Source organism: Oncorhynchus clarkii, chromosome 4 (assembly GCF_045791955.1).
Source record: "Oncorhynchus clarkii lewisi isolate Uvic-CL-2024 chromosome 4, UVic_Ocla_1.0, whole genome shotgun sequence".
Classification (NCBI taxonomy): Eukaryota; Metazoa; Chordata; class Actinopteri; order Salmoniformes; family Salmonidae; genus Oncorhynchus; species Oncorhynchus clarkii.
Window position 1 is genome coordinate 2,069,372 of NC_092150.1, and position 17,579 is coordinate 2,086,950.

General features: G+C 45.7%; 1 protein-coding gene across 1 annotated transcript; it reads left to right on the forward strand.

The window, feature by feature from the left end:
* The first annotated feature begins 49 nt into the window (after window positions 1-49).
* On the forward strand, window positions 50-17,174 carry LOC139406289 (ras-related protein Rab-11A-like). The gene is made up of 5 exons (XM_071148746.1): window positions 50-285; window positions 4,625-4,820; window positions 13,232-13,425; window positions 14,868-14,948; window positions 16,179-17,174. Exons 1-5 carry the CDS (start codon window positions 246-248, stop codon window positions 16,313-16,315), a joined length of 648 nt encoding a protein of 215 aa, XP_071004847.1. The 5' UTR covers window positions 50-245; the 3' UTR covers window positions 16,316-17,174.
* The last annotated feature ends 405 nt before the right edge of the window (window positions 17,175-17,579 follow it).

The window sequence follows — 17,579 nt, forward strand, 5'->3', positions numbered from 1 at the left end:
ATATATTTCGTTTAACATCAAAAGAAAGTGAGACTTGTTATCAATACCAAAAGCTCGATCCGGAAGTGGGCGTTTATATAGCATCTTGGATGCTATAACTCGCTTGTTAAAACGGACTAGGTTCGAGTTGCAGCAGATACCGTTTTAAAGACAGTGCATTGCAGAGTACCAAGCGGGATAGGACCGAGGAAGAAAAGGAAACGGTTCCAATTGGATCGAAACCTCGCCTTCATTTTTGATTCAGGATGGGGAACAGAGATGACGAGTATGATTACTTGTTCAAAGGTACAAATCTATGCCAAATCAGACCCCAAAACGTTACCCGTCCATAAAATGTAACTTCATTATGGTTTCATACGAGCTAGCTAGTTGTAGTGATGGTAGAGCTCGGTGCTAATCTAGACAGCCGCTAGCTAGTTCTAGTGGTGGTAGAGCTCGGTGCTATTCTAGTTACCCGCTAGCTAGTTATAGTGGTGGTAGAGCTCGGTGCTATTCTAGTTAGCCGCTAGCTAGTACTAGTGGTGGTAGAGCTCGGTGCTATTCTAGTTAGCCGCTAGCTAGTTCTAGTGGTGGTAGAGCTCGGTGCTATTCTAGTTAGCCGCTAGCTAGTTCTAGTGGTGGTAGAGCTCGGTGCTAATCTAGACAGCCGCTAGCTAGTACTAGTGGTGGTAGAGCTCGGTGCTAATCTAGTTAGCCGCTAGCTAGTTCTAGTGATGGTAGAGCTCGGTGCTATTCTAGTTAGCCGCTAGCTAGTTCTAGTGGTGGTAGAGCTCGGTGCTATTCTAGTTAGCCGCTAGCTAGTACTAGTGGTGGTAGAGCTCGGTGCTATTCTAGTTAGCCGCTAGCTAGTTCTAGTGGCGGTAGAGCTCGGTGCTATTCTAGTTACCCGCTAGCTAGTTCTAGTGGTGGTAGAGCTCGGTGCTATTCTAGTTAGCCGCTAGCTAGTTCTAGTGGTGGTAGAACTCGGTGCTAATCTTGTTAGCCGCTAGCTAGTTCTAGTGGTGGTAGAGCTCGGTGCTAATCTAGTTAGCCGCTAGCTAGTCTAGTGGTGGTAGAGCTCAGTGCTAATCTAGTTAGCCGCTAGCTAGTACTAGTGGTGGTAGACCTCGGGGCTAATCTCGTTAGCCGCTAGCTAGTACAGTACTAGTAGTGGTAGAGCTCGATGCTGATCTAGTTAGCCGCTAGCTAGTACTAGTGGTGGTAGAGCTCGGTGATAATCTAGTTAGCCGCTAGCTAGTACTGTACTAGTAGTGGTAGAGCTCGATGCTAATCTAGTTAGCCGCTAGCTAGTACTAGTGGTGGTAGAGCTCGGTGCTAATCTAGTTAGCCGCTAGCTAGTACTAGTGGTGGTAGAGCTCGGTGCTAATCTAGTTAGCCGCTAGCAAGTACTAGTGGTGGTAGAGCTTGGTGCTAATCTAGTTAGCCGCTAGCTAGTACAGTACTAGTAGTGGTAGAGCTCGATGCTAATCTAGTTATCCGCTAGCTAGTACTAGTGGTGGTAGAGCTCGTTGCTAATCTAGTTAGCCGCTAGCTAATACTAGTGGTGGTAGAGTTCGGTGCTAAACTAGTTAGCCGCTAGCTAGTACAGTACTAGTAGTGGTTGAGCTCGATGCTGATCTAGTTAGCAGCTAGCTAGTACTAGTGGTGGTGGAGCTCGTTGCTAATCTAGTTAGCCGCTAGATAAATTAGCTAGCTACACATTCGCAGTAAAGTTAATGTCAGCTTGATATCTTATGAACTAAAATGAGTGCGTTTGGATATGACAGTGTTATACATATATAGTAGACTATTGTCTTGATATTCCTCAATAATGCTAACATAGAGCCTCTGATCATTTAACTTAGTTACTGAAACCATTGCTAGTTGCTCCAGCTACCTTTTATCAATAACGTGATGTGATGTCATTCATTTAAAATGTTTTCTTACAGAAGACATGTCTACCAAATACCGTGTTAGGTAGCTAGATATCTACTATATCTTGCTTGTGTAAAGACCGATGCTTAAAACAACAGCAACAACAACACCATTCTCATCATGACATATATGATAAAATGGGTTCTTCCCATTGTGGAGTAATTACTATGGACCATGATGGACCATTGGCCTTTCCTCTCTGGAGGAATGTGACTCATTTCATTCAGCATTTATGATCTCAACCACGAGAATGTCATACCACTGAATTTACACCTTTTTTCTTTATGGCGTGTTAACCTGGAATATAGGCTAGGCCTTAGTCCATGTCCAGTCAGCGCATGTTATCGACTGGGGCAATGCGTTGAGAGGAATGTGTGTCAGTAGTCGCAAACCATGGAACCGGGGATGTAGTTACAGGCTGTGTATTTATTACTCACTTCTGTATGACTGGTATACCACACATATAGTCCAACAAACACACCTTATTCATCAAGGCTCATGATGACCGGTATACCACAGATATAGCCCAACAAACTAGAGGTAAGCGAGCCGTTTCACATCCGTTACACTCACCCTCCTTTTGACCTCCTCATTTTCCGCAGCAACCAGTGATCCGGGTCAACAGCATCAATGTAACAGTATAACTTTAGACCGTCCCCTCGCCCATACTCGCCTCGCTCGAACCAGGGACCCTCTGCACACATCAACAACAGTCACCCCTCGAAGCATCGTTACCCATCGCTCCACAAAAGCCGCGGCCCTTGCAGAGCAAGGGGAACCACTACTTCAAGGTCTCAGAGCGAGTGACGTCACCGATTGAAACGCTATTTAGCGCCGCACCACCGCTAACTAAGCTAGCCGTTTCACATCCGTTACATTAACATAATCACTAGTTAACTACACATGGTTGATGATATTACTAGGTTAACTAGCGTGTCCTGCGTTGCATATAATCAATACGGTGCCTGTTAATTTATCATCGAATCACAGCCTACTTCAACTTCGCCAAACGGGGGATGATTTAACAAAAGCCATTCGGGGAAAAATCACCGTCGCTGCACCAATGTACCTAGCCATAAACATCAACGCCTTTCTTAAAATCAATACACAAGTATATTCAAATCGATACACAATAAATTATATTCCCATTAAGCGGCCTGGAGGTTGTGTAATATGCGTTACTTCATAGGTTTGATTTCTTCACTATTGTTCTACAATGTAGAAAACAGTACAAATAAAGAAAAACCCTGGAATGAGTAGGTGTGTCCAGACTGTTGACTGCTACTGTGTGTATATACAGTGGGTCAACAAAGTATTTAGTCAGCCACCAATTGTGCAAGTTCTCCCACTTAAAAAGATGAGAGGTCTGTTTGAGGTTGTGTCTTTTATACTGATAACAAGTACAAACAGGTGCCATTAATACAGGTAACAAGTGGATGACAGAGGAGCCTCTTAAAGAAGAAGTTACAGGTCTGTGAGAGCCAGAAATCTTGCTTGTTTGTAGGTGACCAAATACTTATTTTTCCACCATAATTTCATAAATTCATTAAAAATCCTACAATGTGATTTTCTGGATTTTTTTTTCTCATTTTGTCTGTCATAGTTGAAGTGTACCTATGATGAAAATTACAGGCCTTTCTCATCTTTATAAGTGGGAGAACTTGCACAATTGGTGGTTGACTAAATACTTTTTTGCCCCACTGTATAGAAGAAATTGATTTTTGTAATCTGATTGGATTAATAACGTTGTTGTTTTATTTATTTTTGACTTTTTATTAGAGTAAATACTTTCTTAACACTTTTCTTAAAACTACATTGTTGGTTTTAAGGGGCTTGTAAGTAATTTGTATTCAGCATTTCATTGTAAGGTCTACCTACACCTGTTGTATTCAGCATTTCACTGTGAGGTCTACTACACCTGTTGTATTCAGCATTTCACTGTGAGGTCTACTACACCTGTTGTATTCAGCATTTCACTGTAAGGTCTACTACACCTGTTGTATTCAGCATTTCACTAAGGTCTACTACACCTGTTGTATTCAGCATTTCACTAAGGTCTACTACACCTGTTGTATTCGGCATTTCACTGTGAGGTCTACTACACCTGTTGTATTCGGCATTTCACTGTGAGGTCTACTACACCTGTTGTATTCAGCAGTTCACTGTAAGGTCTACTACACCTGTTGTATTCAGCATTTCACTGTAAGGTCTACTACACCTGTTGTATTCAGCATTCCACTGTAAGGTCTACTACACCTATTGTATTCAGCACATGTGACAAATAACATCTTGATTTGATTGAATTGACTCAAACCTGTCTCTTTCTCTGTGATGTTGATAGGATACTCTAACCTCTCTCTCTCTCTGGCCCAGTGGTGTTGATAGGAGACTCTAACCTCTCTCTCTCTCTCTCTCTCTCTCTCTCTCTGGCCCAGTGGTGTTGATAGGAGACTCTAACCTGTCTCTCTCTGGCCCAGTGGTGTTGATAGGAGACTCTAACCTCTCTCTCTCTTTCTGGCCTACTGGTGTTGATAGGAGACTCTAACCTGTCTCTCTGGCCCAGTGGTGTTGATAGGAGACTCTAACCCCATCTCTCTCTCTCTCTGGCCCATTGGTGTTGATAGGAGACTCTAACCTGTCTCCCTCTCTCTCTGGCCCAGTGGTGTTGATAGGAGAATCTAACCCATCTCTCTCTCTCTCTCTGGCCCAGTGGTGTTGATAGGAGACTCTGGTGTGGGGAAGAGTAACCTGTTGTCTCGTTTCACCCGGAATGAGTTTAACCTGGAGAGTAAGAGCACCATCGGGGTGGAGTTTGCCACCCGCAGTATCCAGGTGGATGGGAAGACCGTGAAGGCTCAGATCTGGGACACAGCTGGCCAGGAGAGATACCGGGCTATTACATCAGCGTGAGTCTCTCTGGTGGTGCGCGCGCACACACACACACACACACACACATATATTCTAGGAATGTAATGATTCACTGATACTCATCAGTCCCTGATTGAAATGTTAAAACAAGACCGCATCGGTCCACGGTCCCCAAACCATCCAGGTCCACGGTCCCCAAACCCTCCAGGTCCACGGTCCCCAAACCCTCCAGGTCCACGGTCCCCAAACCCTCCAGGTCCACGGTCCCCAAACCATCCAGGTCCACGGTCCCCAAACCATCCAGGTCCACGGTCCCCAAACCCTCCAGGTCCACGGTCCCCAAACCATCCAGGTCCACGGTCCCCAAACCATCCAGGTCCACGGTCCCCAAACCATCCAGGTCCACGGTCCCCAAACCCTCCAGGTCCACGGTCCCCAGACCATCCAGGTCCACGGTCCCCAAACCCTCCAGGTCCACGGTCCCCAAACCCTCCAGGTCCACGGTCCCCAGACCCTCCAGGTCCACGGTCCCCAGACCCTCCAGGTCCACGGTCCCCAGACCATCCAGGTCCACGGTCCCCAGACCATCCAGGTCCACGGTCCCCAAACCCTCCAGGTCCACGGTCCCCAAACCATCCAGGTCCACGGTCCCCAAACCATCCAGGTCCACTGTGCACCACGCCCAGCTTTGCACGCTGACCAATACGATGTCGGGGGGCGTGTGCAGCTTTGCACGCTGACCAATACGATGTAGGGGGCGTGTTCAGCTTCGCACACTGACCAATATGATGTAGGGGGCATGTTCAGCTTTGCACTCTGACCAATACGATGTAGGGGGCGTGTTCGGCTTCGCACGCTGACCAATATGATGTAGGGGGCGTGTTCAGCTTCGCACTCTGACCAATACGATGTGTTCAGCTTCGCACGCTCAATATTAGGTTGTCACTTAGTCTTTATTCATGATGTTATTTGCTAGGTTATTGCTAGGTTATTGCTAGGTTATTGCTAGGTTATTGCTAGGTTATTGTTATCTATATACATGGTGGAAAATGGATGTTTTTTCCCCCAAAATAAAAATGATAAACCGGAGACTACTCATCTGGATCTCCTGAACGGGGTTTACAATAAGTTCTATTTTGATTTGTTCAGGTTCGCCATCCTGCAGTAGTTTTGTGTTATGTTTAGATATACAGTTTAAAATGGATCGTTTTTATATTGAGGGTATGTATGCTCAAAGCAGTAGGAGGAACGAAACCATTTGATTTTGAGATGGGTGTGAAATCCAACGTTGTGCTATATATTGATTGCTTATCTCATAGCTATTTCGTTATTGATAAATATCGATACGTTTTTTTTAGTAGCTCAAACACCTTAAAGCGGCAATCAGCAGTTGAAGAAATACCAAAACGTTGAGGGGATGGGCCTGGAGAAATGTAACCACTCAGATTCATGGACAGAGCTATGGACTGACCATCCATGATATCAACATTATAGTTATAACCATGTTATGAGACTATACAGGACCATCCATGATACCAACATTATAGTTATAACCATGTTATGAGGCTATACAGGACTGACCATCCGTGATATCAACATTATAGTTATAACCATGTTATGAGACTATACAGGACTGACCATCCACGATATCAACATTATAGTTATAACCATGTTATGAAGCTATACAGGACTGACCATCCATGATATCAACATTATAGTTATAATCATGTTATGAGGCTATACAGGACTGACCATCCATGATATCAACATTATAGTTATAACCATGTTATGAGACTATACAGGACTGACCATCCATGATATCAACATTATAGTTATAACCATGTTATGAGACTATACAGCACTGACCATCCATGATATCAACATTATAGTTATAACCATGTTATGAGACTATACAGGACTGACCATCCATGATATCAACATTATAGTTATAACCATGTTATGAGACTATACAGGACTGACCATCCATGATATCAACATTCTAGTTATAACCATGTTATGAGACTATACAGGACTGACCATCCATGATATCAACATTATAGTTATAACCATGTTATGAGACTATACAGGACTGACCATCCATGATATCAACATTATAGTTATAACCATGTTATGAGACTATACAGTATTTTACATTTACATTGTATACAAACATTGGAGTACAACAAACTTATATTTTGTCTTCTGTTGGTGAGCAACGGTTGAGCTGAGCTCATGAGGCATTTATAATTTATATTTATAACATTTATAACTTATATTCTTCAAGAATCAACGGGTACATTTAATTTACTGATCATCATATCATTTATTGATCATCATATCATTTATTGATCATCATACAATTAGTGGTAGATGTCTAGTCTCCTTTATGGCTCTAATCTGATAGTGGTATGGTAAATGCCTAGTCTCCCTTATGGCTCTAATCTGATAATGGTAGATGTCAAGTCTCCCTTATGGCTCTAATCTGATAGTGGTAGATGTCAAGTCTCCCTTATGGCTTTAATCTGATATTGGGTGTGGGGTGGTAGATGTCTAGGCTCCCTTAATGCTCTAATCTGATAGTGGTATGGTAAATGCCTAGTCTCCCTTATGGCTCTAATCTGATAGTGGTAGTGGGGTGGTAGATGCCTAGTCTCCCTTATGGCTCTAATCTGATAATGGTATATGTCTAGTCTCCCTCATGCCTCTAAAATGATAGTGGTAGATGTCTAGTCTCCCCTATGCCTCTAATCTGGTAGTTGAAGATGTCTTGTCTCCCTTATTGCTCTAATCTGATAGTGGTAGTTTTATGATAGTATCTAGTCTCCTTTATGGCTCTAATCTGATAGTGGTAGTGGGTGGTAGATGCCTAGTCTCCTTTATGGCTCTAATCTGATAGTGGTAGATGCCTAGTCTCCCTTATGGCTCTAATCTGATAGTGAAAGTGCGGTGGTAGATTCCTATTCTCCTTTATGGCTCTAATCTGATAGTGGTAGGGGGGGGGGGGGGGGGGTGGTAGATGCATAGTCTCCTTTATGGCTCTAATCTGATAGTGGGTGTGGGGTGGTAGATTCCTATTCTCCTTTATGTCTCTAATCTAATAGTGGTAGATGCCTTGTCTCCCTTTAGGCTCTAATCTGATAGTGGTAGATGCCTAGGCTTCCTTATGGCTCTAATCTGATAGTGGGTGTGGGGTGGTAGATGTCTAGGCTCCCTTATGGCTCTAATCTGGTAGTGGTATGGGGGTGGTAGATTCCTATTCTCCTTTATGGCTCTAATCTGATAGTGGTAGTGGTGTGGTAGATGTCTAGGCTCCCTTATGGCTCTAATCTGATAGTGGGTGTGGGGTGGTAGATGTCTAGGCTCCCTTATGGCTCTAATCTGGTAGTGGGATGGTAGATGCCTAGTCTCCTTTTATGGCAATAATCTGATAGTGGTAGTTTTATGATAGATATCTAGTCTCCTTTATGGCTCTAATCTGATAGTGGTAGATGCCTAGTCTCCCTTATGGCTCTAATATGATAGTGATAGTGGGGTGGTAGATTCCTATTCTCCTTTATGGCTCTAACCTAATAGTGGTATGGTAAATGCCTAGTCTCCCTTATGACTCTAATCTGATAGTGGTAGATGCCTTGTCTCCCTTTAGGCTCTAATCTGATAGTGGTAGATGCCTAGGCTTCCTTATGGCTCTAATCTGATAGTGATAGTAGGGTGGTAGATTCCTATTCTCCTTTATGGCTCTAATCTGATAGTGGTAGTGGGGTGGTAGATTCCTATTCTCCTTTATGGCTTTAATCTGATAGTGGTAGGGGGGTGGTAGATGCCTAGTCTCCTTTTATGGCTCTAATCTGATAGTGGTAGTGGGTGGTAGATATCTAGTCTCCTTTATTGCTCTAATCTGATAGTGGTAGATGCCTAGTCTCCCTTATGGTTCTAATCTGATAGTGGTAGGGGGGTGGTAGATGCCTAGTCTCCTTTATGGCTCTAATCTGATAGTGGGTGTGGGGTGGTAGATGTCTAGGCTCCCTTATGGCTCTAATCTGATAGTGGTAGTGGGGTGGTAGATGCCTAGTCTCCTTTTATGGCTCTAATCTGATAGTGGTAGATTCCTATTCTCCTTTATGGCTTTAATCTGATAGTGGTAGGGGGGTGGTAGATGCCTAGTCTCCTTTATGGCTCTAATCTGATAGTGGCATGGTAAATGTCTAGTCTCCCTTATGGCTCTAATCTGATAGTGGTAGATGTCAAGTCTCCCTTATGGCTCTAATCTGATAGTGGTAGTGGGGTGGTCGATGCCTAGTCTCCTTTATGGCTCTAATGTGATAGTGGTAGTGGGGTGATAGATATCTAGTCTCCTTTATGGCTCTAATCTGATAGTGGTAGATGCCTAGCCTCCCTTGTGGATCTAATCTGATTGTGGTAGTGGGGTGGTAGATGCCTTATCTCCTTTATGGCTCTAATATGGTAGTGGGGTGGTAGATGCCTAGTCTCCATTATGGCTCTAATCTGATAGTGGTAGTGGGGTGGTCGATGCCTAGTCTCCTTTATGGCTCTAATGTGATAGTGGTAGTGGGGTGATAGATATCTAGTCTCCCTTATAGATCTCATCTGGTCGTGGTAGATGTCTAGTCTCCCTTATGGCTCTAGTTTGATAGTGGTAGTGGGGTGGTAGATGTCTAGTCTCACTTATGGCTCTAATCTAATAGTGGTGTGGTATATGCCTAGTCTCCCTTGTGGCTTTAATCTGATAGTGGTAGATGCCTAGGCTCCCTTATGGCTCTAATTTGATAGTGGTAGTGGGGTGGTAGGTGCCTAGGCTCCCTTATGGCTCTAATTTGATAGTGGTAGTGGGGTGGTAGGTGCCTGGTCTCCTTTATGGCTCTAATCTGATAGTGGTAGTGGGTGGTAGATGTCTAGTCTCCCTTATAGATCTCATCTGGTCGTGGTAGATGTCTAGTCTCCCTCATGCCTCTAATCTGGTAGTTGAAGATGTCTTGTCTCCCTTATTGCTCTAATCTGATAGTGGTAGTTTTATGATAGTATCTAGTCTCCTTTATGGCTCTAATCTGATAGTGGTAGTGGGTGGTAGATGCCTAGTCTCCTTTATGGCTCTAATCTGATAGTGGTAGATGCCTAGTCTCCCTTATGGCTCTAATCTGATAGTGAAAGTGGGGTGGTAGATTCCTATTCTCCTTTATGGCTCTAATCTGATAGTGGTAGGGGGGGTGGTAGATGCCTAGTCTCCTTTATGGCTCTAATCTGATAGTGGGTGTGGGGTGGTAGATGCCTAGTCTCCTTCATGGCTCTAATCTGATAGTGGGTGTGGGGTGGTAGATGTCTAGGCTCCCTTATGGCTCTAATCTGATAGTGGTAGTGGGATGGTAGATGCCTAGTCTCCTTTTATGGCTCTAATCTGATAGTGGTAGTTTTATGATAGATATCTAGTCTCCTTTATGGCTCTAATCTGATAGTGGTAGTGGGATTGTAGATGCCTAGTCTCCCTTATGGCTCTAATATGATAGTGATAGTGGGGTGGTAGATTCCTATTCTCCTTTATGGCTCTAACCTAATAGTGGTATGGTAAATGCCTAGTCTCCCTTATGACTCTAATCTGATAGTGGTAGATGCCTAGGCTTCCTTATGGCTCTAATCTGATAGTGATAGTGGGGTGGTAGATTCCTATTCTCCTTTATGGCTTTAATCTGATAGTGGTAGGGGGGTGGTAGATGCCTAGTCTCCTTTTATGGCTCTAATCTGGTAGTGGGTGGTAGATATCTAGTCTCCTTTATTGCTCTAATCTGATAGTGGTAGTGGGGTGGTAGATGCCTAGTCTCCTTTTATGGCTCTAATCTGATAGTGGTATGGTAAATGTCTAGTCTCCCTTATGGCTCTAATCTGATAGTGGTAGATGTCAAGTCTCCCTTATGGCTCTAATCTGATAGTGGTAGTGGGGTGGTAGATGCCTAGTCTCCCTTATGGCTCTAATCTGATAGTGGTAGTGGGGTGGTAGATGCCTTATCTCCTTTATGGCTCTAATCTGGTAGTGGGGTGGTAGATGCCTAGTCTTCATTATGGCTCTAATCTGATAGTGGTAGATGCCTAGTCTCCCTTATGGCTTTAATCTGATAGTGGTAGATGCCTAGTCTCCCTTATGGCTCTAATCTGTAAGTGGTAGTGGGGTGGTAGATGCCTTATCTCCTTTATGGCTCTAATCTGGTAGTGGGGTGGTAGATGCCTAGTCTCCATTATGGCTCTAATCTGATAGTGGTAGATGCCTAGTCTCCCTTATGGCTTTAATCTGATAGTGGTAGATGCCTAGGCTCCCTTATGTCTCTAATTTGATAGTGGTAGTGGGGTGGTAGGTGCCTGGTCTCCTTTATGGCTCTAATCTGATAGTGGTAGTGGGTGGTAGATGTCTAGTCTCCCTTATAGATCTCATCTGGTCGTGGTAGATGTCTAGTCTCCCTCATGCCTCTAATCTGATAGTGGTAGATGTCTAGTCTCCCCTATGCCTCTAATCTGGTAGTTGAAGATGCCTAGTCTCCTTTATGGCTCTAATCTGATAGTGGTATGGTAAATGTCTAGTCTCCCTTATTGCTCTAATCTGATAGTGGTAGTTTTATGATAGTATCTAGTCTCCTTTATGGCTCTAATCTGATAGTGGTAGTGGGTGGTAGATGCCTAGTCTCCTTTATGGCTCTAATCTGAAAGTGGTAGATGCCTAGTCTCCCTTATTGCTCTAATCTGATAGTGGTAGTTTTATGATAGTATCTAGTCTCCTTTATGGCTCTAATCTGCTAGTGGTAGGGGGGGTGGTAGATGCCTAGTCTCCTTTATGGCTCTAATCTGATAGTGGGTGTGGGGTGGTAGATGTCTAGGCTCCCTTATGGCTCTAATCTGATAGTGGTAGTGGGGTGGTAGATGCCTAGTCTCCTTCATGGCTCTAATCTGATAGTGGGTGTGGGGTGGTAGATGTCTAGGCTCCCTTATGGCTCTAATCTGATAGTGGTAGTGGGATGGTAGATGCCTAGTCTCCTTTTATGGCAATAATCTGATAGTGGTAGTTTTATGATAGATATCTAGTCTCCTTTATGGCTCTAATCTGATAGTGGTAGATGCCTAGTCTCCCTTATGGCTCTAATATGATAGTGATAGTGGGGTGGTAGATTCCTATTCTCCTTTATGGCTCTAACCTAATAGTGGTATGGTAAATGCCTAGTCTCCCTTATGACTCTAATCTGATAGTGGTAGATGCCTTGTCTCCCTTTAGGCTCTAATCTGATAGTGGTAGATGCCTAGGCTTCCTTATGGCTCTAATCTGATAGTGATAGTGGGGTGGTAGATTCCTATTCTCCTTTATGGCTTTAATCTGATAGTGGTAGGGGGGTGGTAGATGCCTAGTCTCCTTTTATGGCTCTAATCTGATAGTGGTAGTGGGTGGTAGATATCTAGTCTCCTTTATTGCTCTAATCTGATAGTGGTAGATGCCTAGTCTCCCTTATGGTTCTAATCTGATAGTGGTAGGGGGGTGGTAGATGCCTAGTCTCCTTTATGGCTCTAATCTGATAGTGGGTGTGGGGTGGTAGATGTCTAGGCTCCCTTATGGCTCTAATCTGATAGTGGTAGTGGGGTGGTAGATGCCTAGTCTCCTTTTATGGCTCTAATCTGATAGTGGTAGTGGGGTGGTAGATTCCTATTCTCCTTTATGGCTTTAATCTGATAGTGGTAGGGGGGTGGTAGATGCCTAGTCTCCTTTATGGCTCTAATCTGATAGTGGTATGGTAAATGTCTAGTCTCCCTTATGGCTCTAATCTGATAGTGGTAGATGTCAAGTCTCCCTTATGGCTCTAGTCTGATAGTGGTAGATGCCTAGCCTCCCTTGTGGATCTAATCTGATTGTGGTAGTGGGGTGGTAGATGCCTTATCTCCATTATGGCTCTAATCTGATAGTGGTAGATGCCTAGTCTCCCTTATGGCTTTAATCTGATAGTGGTAGATGCCTAGGCTCCCTTATGGCTCTAATTTGATAGTGGTAGTGGGGTGGTAGGTGCCTGGTCTCCCTTATGGCTCTAGTTTGATAGTGGTAGTGGGGTGGTAGATGTCTAGTCTCACTTATGGCTCTAATCTAATAGTGGTGTGGTATATGCCTAGTCTCCCTTGTGGCTCTAATCTGATAGTACTAGATGCCTATTCTCCCTTATGGCTATAATCTGATAGTGATAGTGGGGTGGTAGATGCCTAGTCTCCCTTATGGCTCTAATCTGTAAGTGGTAGTTGTGTGTTAGGTGTCTAGTTTCCCTTATGTTTCTAATCTGATAGTGGTAGATGTCTATTCTCCCTTATGGCTCTATTCTGATAGTGGTGGTGTTTGTCACGTTTGTTTGCTCCATTCTGCTAGATATATTTATGTGACCAATTGAATTTGATTTGAACTGTCTTCTCTGGTCCACAGGTATTACCGTGGTGCCGTGGGTGCTCTTCTGGTCTATGACATCGCCAAGCACCTGACCTATGAAAGCGTGGAGCGTTGGCTGAAGGAGCTGAGAGACCATGCTGACAGCAACATCGTTATTATGTTGGTTGGCAACAAGAGTGACCTGCGCCACCTCAGGGCTGTGCCCACCGATGGGGCACGGGCGTTTGCAGGTCAGTACAGAACCAACCTGGTCTGGTTTCAGAACCAACCTGGTCTGGTTTCAGATGTATTTGTTCAGGTCAGTTCAGAACCAACCTGGTCTTGTTTCAGATCCAACTTGGTCTGGTTTCAGAACCAACCTGGTCTGGTTTCAGAACAAACCTGGTCTGGTTTCAGATGTATTTGTGCAGGTCAGTTCAGATCCAACCTGGTCTGGTTTCAGAACCAACCTGATCTGGTTTCAGATGTATTTGTTCAGGTCAGTACAGAACCAACCTGGTCTGGTTTCAGATGTATTTGTTCAGGTCAGTACAGAACCAACCTGGTCTGGTTTCAGATGTATTTTTTCAGGTTAGTACAGAACCAACCTGGTCTGGTTTCAGATGTATTTGTTCAGGTCAGTTCAGTTCAGAACCAACCTGGTCTTGTTTCAGATGTATTTGTTCAGGTCAGGACAGATCCAACCTGGTCTGGTTTCAGAACCAACCTGGTCTGGTTTCAGATGTAATTGTTCAGGTCAGTACAGATCCAACCTGGTCTGGTTTCTGAACCAACCTGGTCTGGTTTCAGATGTATTTGTTCAGGTCAAGACAGATCCAACCTGGTCTGGTTTCAGAACCAACCTGGTCTGGTTTCAGATCAAACCTGGTCTGGTTTCAGATCAAACCTGGTCTGGTTTCAGAACAAACCTGGTCTGGTTTCAGATGTATTTGTTCAGGTCAGGACAGATCCAACCTGGTCTGGTTTCAGAACCAACCTGGTCTGGTTTCAGATGTATTTGTTCAGGTCAGGACAGATCCAACCTGGTCTGGTTTCAGAACCAACCTGGTCTGGTTTCAGATCCAACCTGATCTAGTTTCAGAACCAACCTGGTCTGGTTTCAGATGTATTTGTTCAGGACAGATCCAACCTGGTCTGGTTTCAGAACCAACCTGGTCTGGTTTCAGATGTATTTGTTCAGGTCAGTTCAGAACCAACCTGGTCTGGTTTCAGATGTATTTGTTCGGGTCAGTTCAGAACCAACCTGGTCTGGTTTCAGTTGTATTTGTTCAGGTCAGTTCAGATCCAACCTGGTCTGGTTTCAGATGTATTTGTTCAGGTCAGGACAGATCCAACCTGGTCTGGTTTCAGATCCAACCTGGTCTGGTTTCAGAACCAACCTGGTCTGGTTTCAGATCCAACCTGGTCTGGTTTCAGATGTATTTGTGCAGGTCTGGTATCAGGCTAGTACCAACCATGCCTCCCTACTCCCACATAAGGAGGTCTAAGAGTAGTAGTGTTCATCTTTTCCTCTCTGACGTCTCTCTGCGATGTGGCGGGGAGACGTCTCTCTGCGATGTGGCGGGGAGACGTCTCTCTGCGATGTGGCGGGGAGACGTCTCTCTGCGATGTCGCGGGGAGACCTTAACACAGTAGTGATTGACATGGTTTAGCGTTTCCCTCTGTCCCTCAGAGAAGAACGGTTTGTCTTTCCTGGAGACCTCAGCCTTGGACTCTACTAACGTGGAGACATCCTTCCAGACCATTCTGACTGGTGAGTAGTCTGTCTGTGCATTGTCTATTTTCTATAAGGTTTAATAAAGTCATTATATTTTAAATGGGCTATATTGTATTATGGCACAGGGTTTAGCACAGGCCAGAGAATGAGAGAAGAGACCAGTGGTTGTGTGTTAGGGTGATCATCTCTGCTGCGCCAGGGGCCAGATGAGCTTCCTGAATACCTAATCACAGCTGAGTTCCGGGGGCCAGATGAGCTTCCTGAATACCTAATCACAGCCGGGGGCCAGATGAGCTTCCTGAATACCTAATCACAGCTGAGGGCCGGGGGCCAGGTGAGCTTTCTGAATACCTAATCACATCTGAGGGCCGGGGGCCAGATGAGCTTCCTGAATACCTAATCACAGCTGAGGGCCGGGGGCCAGATGAGCTTCCTGAATACCTAATCACAGCTGAGGGCCGGGGGCCAGATGAGCTTCCTGAATACCTAATCATAGCTGAGTTCCGGGGGCCAGATGAGCTTCCTGAATACCTAATCACAGCTGAGGGCCAGGGGCCAGGTGAGCTTCCTGAATACCTAATCACAACTGAGGGCCGGGGGCCAGGTGAGCTTCCTGAATACCTAATCACAGCTGAGGGCCGGGGGCCAGATGAGCTTCCTGAATACCTAATCACAGCTGAGACCAGGGGGCCAGATGAGCTTCCTGAATACCTAATCACAGCTGAGACCAGGGGGCCAGATGAGCTTCCTGAATACCTAATCACAGCTGAGGGCCGGGGGCCAGATGAGCTTCCTGAATACCTAATCACAGCTGAGGGCCGGGGGCCAGATGAGCTTCCTGAATACCTAATCACAGCTGAGGGCCGGGGGCCAGATGAGCTTCCTGAATACCTAATCACAGCTGAGGGCCGGGGGCCAGATGAGCTTCCTGAATACCTAATCACAGCTGAGGGCCGGGGGCCAGATGAGGTCCACTGCTCTGCTGTGGATCAACTCCCTTCCTGTGGCTCCTGCCATGCCTGTACTAACACACAGAGTCTAGTCAAACCAATGTTTCATAGGGAACGCGATCCGATCTGGTGATTGTACTAGATAATTTCCTGTTTAAGCTGGGAGTAAAGTACTGCAGCATAACATGGTAATCTCCCTCTTGTCTCTCTCTCTCTCTCTCTCTCTTGTCCCTCTGTCTCCCTCTCTCACCCCTGTCTGTCTCTTCTCTTCCTCGCTCTCCCTCCTGTCTTCCACATCCCCCCTCCCTCCCTGCAGAAATCTATCGCATTGTGTCTCAGAAACAGATGTCAGACCGGCAAGACAACAACATGTCGCCTAGCAACAACGTGGTCAACATCCAGGTGCAGCCGACGGAGAATAAACCAAAGATGCAATGTTGTCAGAGCATTTAACGGCATCACCAGTACCACCTGCTTCCCCCTGACCCCCGACCCCAAACCCCCTTCTAAAAGACTGCTTTGGTCCTGTCTGTCTGAGACACAGCTGCGTGGCCAGGCTCTAGACTGACACACAGCTGCGTGGCCAGGCTCTAGACTGAGACACAGCTGCGTGGCCAGGCTCTAGACCGAGACACAGCTGCGTGGCCAGGCTCTAGACCGAGACACAGCTGCGTGGCCAGGCTCTAGACCGAGACACAGCTGCGTGGCCAGGCTCTAGACCGAGACACAGCTGCGTGGCCAGGCTCTAGACCGAGACACAGCTGCGTGGCCAGGCTCTAGACCGAGACACAGCTGCGTGGCCAGGCTCTAGACCGAGACACAGCTGCGTGGCCAGGCTCTAGACCGAGACACAGCTGCGTGGCCAGGCTCTAGACCCGAGACACAGCTGCGTGGCCAGGCTCTAGGGTCTATACTGAGTAGAGGCTGCCTCCAAAGTGTGCACTTACTTGTTCTTCTTGTCATGGATTTAAAAGCATTAGATTGTAATTATTGGCTGAAGGGAGTTTCTTTCCACCGTTGTTAAGCATAAATCCATGATAGGAAGTGTGCAAGTAAAACACTTTGAGAAAAGGGTGTACAATTAGGGTGTAGCTGTGTCTGAGCCTGTTGGTTCCTTAAGGATCCCCAGTCAGGACTATACAGCTGTGTCTGAGCCTGTTGGTTCCTTAAGGATCCCCAGTCAGGACTATACAGCTGTGTCTGAGCCTGTTGGTTCCTTAAGGATCCCCAGTCAGGACTATACAGCTGTGTCTGAGCCCGTTGGTTCCTTAAGGATCCCCAGTCAGGACTATACAGCTGTGTCTGAGCCTGTTGGTTCCTTAAGGATCCCCAGTCAGGACTATACAGCTGTGTCTGAGCCTGTTGGTTCCTTAAGGATCCCCAGTCAGGAATATACAGCTGTGTCTGAGCCCGTTGGTTCCTTAAGGATCCCCAGTCAAGACTATACAGCTGTGTCTGAGCCCGTTGGTTCCTTAAGGATCCCCAGTCAGGACTATACAGCTGTGTCTGAGCCCGTTGGTTCCTTAAGGATCCCAGTCAGGACTATACAGCTGTGTCTGAGCCCGTTGGTTCCTTAAGGATCCCCAGTCAGGACTATACAGCTGTGATCCCGTTGGTTCCTTAAGGATCCCCAGTCAGGACTATACAGCTGTGTCTGAGCCCGTTGGTTCCTTAAGGATCCCCAGTCAGGACTATACAGCTGTGATCCCGTTGGTTC